Source organism: Copadichromis virginalis, linkage group LG13, assembly GCF_057382275.1.
Source record: "Copadichromis virginalis isolate Kocher_CV1m ecotype Utaka linkage group LG13, C_Virginalis_male_GT1.1, whole genome shotgun sequence".
Taxonomy (NCBI): domain Eukaryota; kingdom Metazoa; phylum Chordata; class Actinopteri; order Cichliformes; family Cichlidae; genus Copadichromis; species Copadichromis virginalis.
In genome coordinates, this window is record NC_140630.1 from 23,036,999 (window position 1) to 23,047,522 (window position 10,524).

General features: G+C 39.7%; 1 protein-coding gene across 1 annotated transcript; it reads left to right on the forward strand.

Moving 5' to 3' along the window:
* The first annotated feature begins 1,299 nt into the window (after window positions 1–1,299).
* Window positions 1,300–10,130, forward strand: LOC146695703 (calpain-2 catalytic subunit-like). The gene is made up of 21 exons (XM_085478076.1): window positions 1,300–2,544; window positions 2,677–2,746; window positions 2,922–3,040; window positions 4,274–4,407; window positions 4,506–4,674; window positions 4,777–4,860; window positions 4,968–5,053; window positions 5,378–5,452; window positions 5,889–6,049; window positions 6,144–6,313; window positions 6,408–6,419; window positions 6,558–6,769; window positions 6,918–6,954; window positions 7,139–7,204; window positions 7,280–7,337; window positions 7,423–7,487; window positions 7,606–7,674; window positions 7,767–7,845; window positions 9,455–9,571; window positions 9,656–9,714; window positions 9,800–10,130. Exons 1-21 carry the CDS (start codon window positions 2,308–2,310, stop codon window positions 9,821–9,823), a joined length of 2,103 nt encoding a protein of 700 aa, XP_085334202.1. The 5' UTR covers window positions 1,300–2,307; the 3' UTR covers window positions 9,824–10,130.
* Window positions 10,131–10,524: the final 394 nt, after the last annotated feature.

Sequence of the window (10,524 nt, forward strand, 5' to 3'; positions counted from 1 at the left end):
GAGGCTGAGATATGACAAATTACACAAGAACCGGACTAAAAACCATTAAGAATGGAGTGATGAATCCAAAATTTGGAGTTTCTGGTTCAACTTTTGATTGACATGTACAGACAAGGTTCAGGAGAGGTTGCAACAGAGAGCCTCTGCAGCCATCTGCGGCTCTGTCATTGTTTTCGGATATTTTTCTGCCAGTAATGTTGGAGATTATGAACACAAAAAGTGCCATCAGATTTTGATCCACCATGGAATACCATCTGGAAAGCATCTGATTAACAGTGACTTCGTATGGCAATTATCCTAAACGCAGTGCCAGCGCAGGAGAAGCATGATAAATGAACTGCAGTCAAGTCAGAGCTCTCAAGTCTCTTTAGTCAGTTTCTGTAGTTGTCATTTTTTAGGGCACATTGTCTCATATGCTGACAGTACATAACCCTCTGCCCTGCACTGACTTCAGGTTGTCTTTCTAACAATGAAGAGTTTATTTTGATCATTACATTAGTGCTTATCTTGGGTTAAGAGTAGATGAATAAAACACTAACAATCATGCTTTTCTGAAAAAGGTAACCAAATATTAACCAAATAGTAACCAAATATTAAATACCCAATAATAGCTGAACCGCACTCTTTAAGTGCGAGCTAAAGAAACACCGAAATACAAACAATGTGTAAATGCAATCATAAATGATTCTGTCTTCAGTTCTCGTGTTTATATTCAAAAGGTGTTTATAGGACCGAAAGCAAAACTACATTTGTGAGAGTTTAATATCATCGCTATAAAGGTTAATCATAAGCTTGATAACACCAAATAATTATTACCAGGGAGATAAAGTGTTATAAATGACTACAAAGATTAAGGTACAAATATAGCTGGTGTAAATATGATCTCATCCTTTGTTCAGGTTCAGGTATTTGAACTGGCCTGTTTTTAACGGAAGTTAAAAATACGCGACTATCACAGTGCCTCCAAGTGGCCAAAAAAGCTAATATTGCAGTTCAAGTCTGTGAATCGGCCGAGGCCTTTGCAGAGAACTAAAACAACATGTCATAAACACACAAGAACTGTTGTACTTATAGATGGATTCGATTTATTTAGCTGTAAGAGTGTTGGTTTGTTGTGTTCTGGTAAAGCAATGTTGCAGTAAGATCAACATTACATTTTGCTGACACAAAGACAGCAGGTGAAGTCTGTTTGTCAAAGGTAACAGACATCATGTGATTAATGTCCTGTTTTTGAGTCCGCCCCTGGAAATCTGTATTGTGCCTTCTTCCTGTTTTTGTCTCTCATGCAAAACTTTTGGTTCAAAGTAGCTGCAACAGGGAGCTCAGTGCAGTCCCACCCTGTGGTAAATAATAATGAATTATTATGTCTGAAGGCTATGCTTGTTTTTGACGCTCATTTTCCATGTTATGTTTATAAACAAGACAGTGTAAACACAGCGGTTAGGGGTTTATGATGCAACGTTCATGAGCTGCTTTTGCTCCAGTGTTGGATAAGATTTAAGATGGAAATCGTCTCTTAAAAGAAGTCGTATGTATTCAGGTGTCTGTTTTCCTGCCTTTCGCACATGAATCGTGTTCTGTTAAAAGAGAAAAAAACAACAACAACAACAACTCGTGCCAACAGCTTGCAGTCAGTGTAACTCCTGATCAAACTGACTTCAGGAAGTGTTTGACTAAAGCTTAACTTTGCTGTGCTCTGCATGGAGGATGTGATGAATAAGAGTATATGTTTACACGCAATTGGATCTGTGCATCAACCAGGCTTAGTGTTGCAGTGTCATTTAGATCCCAGTTGTTTTCAAGCTCAGTTTGATGGTTGCTTTATTCTATATGTTTTTAAGAGTCCCTTTCACAACTCTTAACTATAGTTACCACATGTAATCACGCTTGGAGAGAAAACATCTCTATTTTTTGGGTTATGGTACTTCTATAGATTATTACAGAATGTGTAAAAGTCCAAATTTAAAGTGGGAGGCATACCTATCTCCACCATACATACAGATGAGATTAAAATGTAGGATAAGAATGTCTCTTGGGTGTAGTCCGTATTTGTCTTTCAGTTGTGGTCACTGCCATATTAGTGCAGATTTGCTTAGAGCTGCTGTTGGCTGCTGTTTGCCTCACCTGTCCTAGCAGCCCCACCCTATTTGTCAGCTGACCCCGTGTTCCAAGAACCCGAGAGAGCTATAAAGAAGGCTGACACAAAGGTACTTCGGATTGTGTTCACCTGGCGAAAGATTTGTTCATCAGTGAAGCCTGAAAGAAAGGACAAAGAAGGACATTTACTGCGACCGGATTCTTGTGACGATGACATCTACAGCAAGTCGACTGGCCCGTCAGCAAGACAGGGAATTGGGCATTGGCACCAACGCACAGGCAGTGAAATTCTACAAGCAAGATTATGAGGCTCTGCGGCAGCAGTGTCTGGAGACCGGCCACCTGTTTCAGGACGATCGCTTTCCTCCTGAGCCTAAATCACTGGGCTACAACCAGCTGGGACCATACTCATCAAAGACTAAGGGCATCGTTTGGAAGAGGCCAACGGTAAGAGGCCAACAAAGCAAACAATCATTTTTAACACAAACATATCATATTTACAAGATTTTCATTATTTTATTCATTAATCTAATTATACTGTACTTCCCATTACTGAAGGATGTTTTGCTTTCATTGCAGGAGCTTTGTTCCAACCCTCAGTTCATTGATGACGGCGCTACAAGGACGGACATTCGGCAGGGAACTCTGGGTAAGTGATGACAGCTCAATAATGAGGTGAGCTGTGTTTTTTAGACATTTGTGAGTAGCACCCACATATTCTGCAATGGTTGTTTGTTGGTTGCAAAGCTGCTACGCTGTTGAGACCAGCACATGCTGCCCATGACCTCAGGGCATGTAGTCATATATCTGTCCTTACCGTGCAGGTGACTGCTGGCTCTTAGCTGCCATAGCTTCTCTGACTTTGAACCAGGACATTCTGGCTCGTGTGGTGCCTCCTGACCAAAGCTTTACTGAAGGTTATGCTGGGATATTTCACTTTCAGGTCAGGAAACTTTTGCTCCACTTGCTAATTTTCTTATCTGGTTTTGTTAATAAATTCTAAATAAAATTACACTTTTGGTAAGAAGTGACATACATATAATACTAATTAGATTACACTCTGCGGTACCTTGTGGCAGTTCAAACAGATTTGTACTGTCATTCAAAGCACTTCAGTTAACTTTTTTGACCAAAGTGCTTATTCCCACCTCTGCCAACTACTGAAGGGAAGATCAGTCCAGATGTGACTGCATCGATACAAATGCTGGTATTGGTATCAGATTGATACTAGGATCAATACTGTTTATATCCTCTTAGTTCAGTTTATAGCCAACTGTATGGTGTCAAATAAATTATGATTTACTTTTGGCTATGAAAAAAATATACCTTAGACATACACTATTAAACATGTCTGAACCTTTTTGTGCTGACTGTATATGTTATTTATAGCCTATTTAAACAACAGAGGTTGAGCCAAAGACCTTGTGAAACAAGCACATTTACATTCAGTGTCTAAAAAAATTGTTTGTGTTTTGTGGATTACTATTTGTAAAATTAACTAGTATAAATCACAAAGATTTAGTGGTCCTTAAAATGTCTTCAGAATTTGAAAACTAATGATGATTCATCTCATAACTCTCAGCACGCAGATCACCACTACAGTTCCCTTTTTAATTTGAAAGTATCAAAAATACTGGCTCCGTATTTACTTGCTATCAGATCGGCACCAAATTTTGCAATATCACACAGCACTAGTGTTTGGATAAGTTTTAACAGGCCCCAGCGCTTACTACGTGTCACAATGTTGACAGTGTTGACAACCTGAGGGCATGTCCAGGTGATGCGCTTGCTAACACCCCCCCCCCCCCCCCCCCCCACACACACACACACATACACACATATACAGTAAAAATGTATGAGAAAGCATTTAGAGAAGTTACTTATTATCTGCCTAGTTAGATGATAGAATAATCACCCCCGAGGAAAAAAGTCTCCTTGCACTTTTACAAGACGAGTGTGTATTTAATGTTTTCAGAGGTTTAGGGTGCTTTGGGTGTGCAAACAGACTAGGAAAGTGTTTTAAGAACCTGTCCGTTCACCAGATCATGTATAACCTGTCACTAAGAACCGACCAGAAGCTCGGGTAACAGTGCTAAGTTAACAGTTCAACAAACTTGATCTCAAAATCTTGTTCATTAATAAAAAAGCACTCACACTTATCAATGTTTTCTATCAGTTCTGGCAGTTTGGTGAGTGGGTGGATGTGGTGGTTGATGATCGTTTGCCCACCAAAGATGGAAAGCTGCTGTTTGTTCACTCAGCGGAGGGCTCAGAGTTTTGGAGCGCACTGCTGGAGAAGGCCTACGCTAAGTATGGATAGCTCTTCATATATTTTTTTGCTTCATCATAATGGCGTGTATGTGTACACATATACATTTACACTACCCATGTTCCTTTGTGCCTGACAGGGTGTATGGCAGCTACGAGGCTTTGACAGGAGGAAACACTATTGAGGGTTTTGAGGATTTCACCGGAGGAATTGCAGAAACATACAACCTAAAAGAGGCTCCAGCAAATCTCTTTCACATTATTCAGAGGGCCCTGAGCCTGGGTTCACTGATGGGTTGCTCTATTGATGTAAGTCTTATTTGCATCATGATTTGCATTACAGTTTGCACATAAGCATGACATCAGTCTGATAGACATTATCACACTGGATTTAAATTTCGCTGTTTTCAGATCACCAGTGCCTATGAGTCAGAGGCAGTTACATCTCTAAAGCTTGTAAAAGGACATGCATACTCTCTCACCGGTGCAGAGGAGGTACGCGGATTATATAGACTGTGAACTGGTATTCAAATTAAAAAAGAAAACAAAAAAAAAAGCGTGCACTACATTGGATTCCTATTAAATGTGCTTTATTCTTCAAGGCTAATTTTAAAGGGCAACAAGTGCAGTTGGTTCGCATCAGGAACCCGTGGGGTGAGGTGGAATGGACAGGCCCTTGGAGTGATGGGTGAATATTTATATTTTGTACATATAAAGGTTGTGTGAGGAGCTCAGAATATAGCCACTGGTTCTCTACATTGATGGAAGTCAGTGGCGGTGGTTCGGGACATGTGATTTGGATCCCACCTAGATGCTTCTTAGGTGAGATGTTTCTGGCAGACACAAGGCAACCTTGAGATATTATATCTCTCAGTTGGCCTGGGAACACCTCTGTGCACCAGGAATAAGTTAGAGCTGGATAAGTGGCATGGATGGATGCTTGGTTGGATGGATGGATGGATCATTAGCTACTATTTATTAATACTAGGATTCTTCCTAATATCAAAATTAGATCCAGTGAATGGAGCCATGTCACTGAAGATGAGAAGTTGAAGTTAAACAATGTGGCTGAAGATGGAGAGTTCTGGTAATTCTACATGCTTCTACATTATACTGACTGAAAATTACAATTTTATGATAATAGAATAATATCAAAAAGCTCTTTATGATCAAAACTGCTTTAAAAAAGCCTTCATTGAAGAATCGTGTAAAAGTTTCTAAAACAAGCCAAAACGATCAAAAGAATGACAAACCATCCAGGTATTATGTTGCAAAAGACATCATCTCAAGTTGAGTTAAAGCTGGACTGTATGTAATACCACTTTGAACAACAACATAGAAAGAAAAATATTTTAAAACTGTAATCCTGTTCAAGCTGGTCAACTACTTTCCGATAAAATGCTGCCACCTTGTGGTTTCCTTAAATCGTGCAGAGGTTTTGGACAAAAAGTACCTTTAACATTAAGACACATGCTTTAAAAAATGATCCGAATATTATCTTAAGGAGAAATTGTTCTTCTCAGGATGTCCTACTCAGACTTCATCAGGAATTTCTCCAAGCTGGAGATCTGTAATTTGACCCCAGATACACTCACTAGTGATGATGTGGGTCACTGGAACTACTGCCAGTTTGAAGGGATGTGGAGGGTCGGCTCCACTGCTGGCGGCTGCCGGAATCACACAGGTTAGAATGAAATCAAAAACCTTGTATGTCTGAATAAGAACTCCTTTCATGGTCCAGATTATAAAAATTATTATTATTTTGACTTGCTGCCCAGCCACATTCCCATCCAATCCTCAGTTCCTGTTGCGTCTAGAGGATGTGGATGATAATCCTTTGGATGGGAAGCACGGATGCACCTTTCTGGTGGGGTTGATGCAAAAGGATGGACGACGGCTGATGAAGGTTGACCCCAACCTCGAGACAATCGGTTTTGCCATTTATAAGGTAACTTAGCTTCATTTCATATTGCTCATAAAATCACATACTTTTTTTGACAGCTGACAAATTTTCTAAGATATATTTGTTTCCTTTCTTGCAGGTTCCAGATGAGGTTTGTATGTCTACTTTCCTTTAACTCTTTCCTTCTCTTTTAAGCTGAAATTTGAAAAAGAAAGTGGAAATCACAAGAATCACAAACATAGCTCGACTGATTGCATTGAGAGGAGCCTGACTTTCTGTATCTGTTCAGTACAAAGGTTGCAAAAATGTCCGCCTTGGGCCTGACGTCCTGCTGCGTCAGAAACATGTAGCCATGAGCCCCAATTTCATCAACACACGGGAAGTGTGTGGCCGATTCAATCTCCCACCGGGAGAATATGCCATAATTCCCTCAACCTTCCATCCCCACAAGAACGGCAGCTTCATTCTCAGGGTGTTCACAGAAAAAGAGGCTGCAACCAGGTATCTGTAATGTGACAAGCAGAATAATTCCTCAGATTTCAGCACTTTACTTTCTACTGCCACTGAAGTTGAAAAGCAAAGCTAAAGCTAAAAAAGTAAGCTTTTTAATCAGAAAGACTGTGCTAAAGGTGTGTTTCTCTTTCCTCAGACGACTGGAGCAGAAAATTGATGCTAAGATAAAGGAGGTAATAATGTGACACCTGACAGCTGTTCGTGCATAAAATAAAACTGCTTTTTTGAGACTTACTTTTCTTTCTTCGTTACATCTGAAACTGAAGCATATATGCCATCCTGAAACTTAAATGCTTAACATTCATGGTCCAAATTGATCAGTTCGTTGTTTTTATCTTCTCTGTTTTTCTCTCACAGGACAAGGTATCTGAAAAGGATGTAGATCCTCAATTGAAGCAACTCTTCAAGCAGCTGGCTGGAAATGTATGTTGAGGGACATAAGAACCTTTTATTACTGTCATTTGGCTCTGAAGTTAATGACTGCCACTTTTCAAACAGAACACGGAGGTGTCCGCCTTTGAACTGATCAAAATTTTAAACAATGCAGTTTCTCAGCGTGAGTACAACAAAAGTTTAAAGCACTCTTTTTTTTTTTATGAATTAATAGTTGGAGTGAGAAATATGTTGTCATTTTCCTGCAGGGTCTGACATTAAAACTGATGGATTCAGCCTTGAGACAGGTCGCCTTATGGTCAGTCTGCTGGATGTATCCTATTAAGGAGTCGACTGCAATTTTTTTTTAGGTTTAAGTAATCGTATAATCTGGAAGTTAAAGTACATAAATAACTGATGGTGAGCTTCATAGTAACCTTGACATTGTCCAGAAAGATGAAAGTGGGAAGTTGGGACTGATGGAATTCCAGTTGATTTGGAAGAAAATCCAAAAATACTTGGTGAGATTTAAATAGTTTCAAATCCATGCTGCTTATCCTTGAACACATCTGTGTATATGTTAACGCAAGGCATGGCTTCTTGGCTCATACAGGAGATCTTCAAGAGTCATGACACAGACAAATCTGGTACCATGAGCTCCCATGAGATGAGAGATGCTGCCAGTAAAGCAGGTAACTTTAACCATCCAAAAAGTCCCGCTTTTGTCCCGTCAGTCCACAGAATGTTTTCCTAAAGTCTCGGGGATCATCAAGATGTTTTTGGCAAAAGTGAAACGAGCCTTTGTGCTCTTTTTGGTCGGCAGTGGTTTTCTCCTTGGTACTCTCTCATCGATGCTATTTTTGCACAGTCTCTTTCTTATTGTTGGATCATGAAGGCTGACCTTAACTGAGACAAGTCACACCTGTAGTTTTGTTGTTCTGGGTGCTTTTGTGACCTCCTGGATGAGTCCGTGGTCACTCCTGGGAAATGTCACCGCTGTTCCAAGTCTTCTTCATTTGTGAATAATGGCTCTCACTGTGGTTCACTGGAGTCCCAAAGCCTTAGCAGTGGCTTTGACACCCTTTCCAGACTGATAGATGTCAATTACTTTGTTTCTCATCTGTTCTTGGGTTTCTTTTGACAATGGCATGATGTTTAATAATTAATAATTAACACTTATGAACATAGATTCATTTTAGTGGCCAACAGGTGCATCACCTTTTGACTGCATTAAGTCTGACCTTACAGAAGTTTGTGGATTCAAGTCTTATTTAATGGTCCCAACAGTCAAAAAGAGCATAAAGAGAATGCTTTAGGGTGTGACTACACTGTCACTCCTTGTGGCATTGTGGCTATAGGATGATATACATATTAGAAACTGCCAGGTCTGATACGCTTGTGAAAAACCAAGAAATTCACATTTCAAAAGTTGATTTTTCTGGGATTATATTGTATTTGACTACTGAGACTTACACAAACAGACAAAAGCATGTGTGTGCATATTAATGTTTATCTGTGTTTTAATTTGTGTGACATGGAAAAGAAGTGATAGAACTATATTAGCCAGTTAGGGGACTGCCGCCTTGTATGTACTATTCAGGTGTACTGTTCCACAGGAACTAAACATGCATGGCTGAGGCTGTGTAACACGACTCCTAAGCTATTGTAGAGTTTACGTATATATGAAATCTTTTCAACACTGTACTTCCCCAGCATCAGATCTTCCTCAAATATATGGAGATAAGATTACGGTTCCATGGATATGTCCACTTTTAAAGTTCTGTCCGGGGCTTCCGGGTGGATTTTTGAGATTAATGAAAATGTCCCGGTTTTTCTATGGGCCTACAGAGGACCCATATGTGTGACGTCATCGACAAGCTGCTGCTTTGTGAGTGGTTGTTCTGCCTCACAGACGGGACAGAGTGCGCCTCTTTAAAAGTTTAAAAGATGCCAAAGCGCAAGTGCAGCTTTTCAGACGAACTGCAAAAGAAATTTCCCTTGTCCCGACCCAATACTGGTAATTTTTCTTATACAGATAAGGCCTTATTTCTGTACCATTATTTAATTCCAGAGGTTTTTAAGTTATTTTTTTGCACTTGTTGACTTGTAAATGCCTACATGACATTTTTTATTTCACCATTCATTAACAGCACACAGAAGGCATCGTTTAAATATGTTTTTAAAATTTTTCTTTAAGCAAACAGTATCATTAAAGTTCTTCATGACTGGGCCAAGTGTCCTCTTTTTTGGAAATCAAAATATGGTCACCGTAGATAAGATGGAAATGTTTTTGTTTCCCAGGGTTCCAGATCAACAGTGCTATGCTGAGAGCTGTTGTGAATCGTTACGCTGATGCTCAGTATGCCATACACTTTGACAGCTTTGTAGGCTGTCTCTTTAAACTGGAAATGCTCTTTAGTAAGTGTCACTAAACACAGCAACATCACTTCTACATGTTTTATCGCTGTCTGAAATTTATTTTTGTCTTTGCTGCTTTACCAGAAGTGTTTAAGACCCTGGAAAGGGATGACTCGGGCAAGATTGAGCTGAACATGCAGCAGGTGTGTAGGAATATAACAAAGGCTGCTGGTTTTTCAGCACTTCTCATTCGGGCCGCTAGCTGCATAATGTTGTTTTTTATTGCAGTGGCTGTGCCTGGCAATCTACTAGCCCTGACAGCGACACAACAAGGACCCCTTTCAGATGTGAGCACAGAGAAAGATCAGCTGATCAACAGAGAGTTCCTTTATTTCTGATTTACTTTTCACACAGTATATTCCAAATGCTAAAGTCCCTTTGGGCTATACTATGACTGACATGTATAACATGCCATGTTAGTTGGTTTTTCTGCAAATATTTCTGTTCAGTAGGGAAAAACTTGGTAGTCTTGGTGGGTATTTTGCTTTTCATTTCTTACAACTTCTGTCAAGCTATAAAAACATGTTAAAAATAAAAAATAAAACAAACTAAGAAACTATGGCATCTGCACTCTTTTTTGTTACAAGTCAAATGTTTAAATTACTCAGCAAAATTCAGAAGGTGGTCTGTGACTGAAACTGCTGAGCTGGAACAAGTTTTCTGGCATGCAAAATAAAGGGTGTGGTGACAGGTGAACTGCACATATGACACTCTCTCACAACAAGAGAGATGCAGAACAAAGTGGCTGCACGAGCTCCTCTGAGATGCGAAATGCTGTCGAGAAGTGCAAGATTTCACCCTTTTTGTTTCTCTACCGTTGCCCTAACATTTAAGAGGCTTTCAGAGATTGGAAAGGTCTGAAAGAGTAAAGACTGAAGCAGTCAGGTATGTTTTGCCTTTGTTTTTTTCCTCAGGTTTCACAATCAAAAAACCTCTGAATTACATAATTGTGG

Bases quoted from the DNA above. Each gene is read 5' to 3' on its own strand.
- LOC146695703 (XM_085478076.1), top strand. From the start codon at position 2,308: ATGACATCTACAGCAAGTCGACTGGCCCGTCAGCAAGACAGGGAATTG. The intron at 7,338-7,422 runs GTGAGTACAACA...ATTTTCCTGCAG, and splicing joins AAACAATGCAGTTTCTCAGC to GGTCTGACATTAAAACTGAT. The intron at 7,675-7,766 runs GTGAGATTTAAA...TGGCTCATACAG, and splicing joins AGAAAATCCAAAAATACTTG to GAGATCTTCAAGAGTCATGA.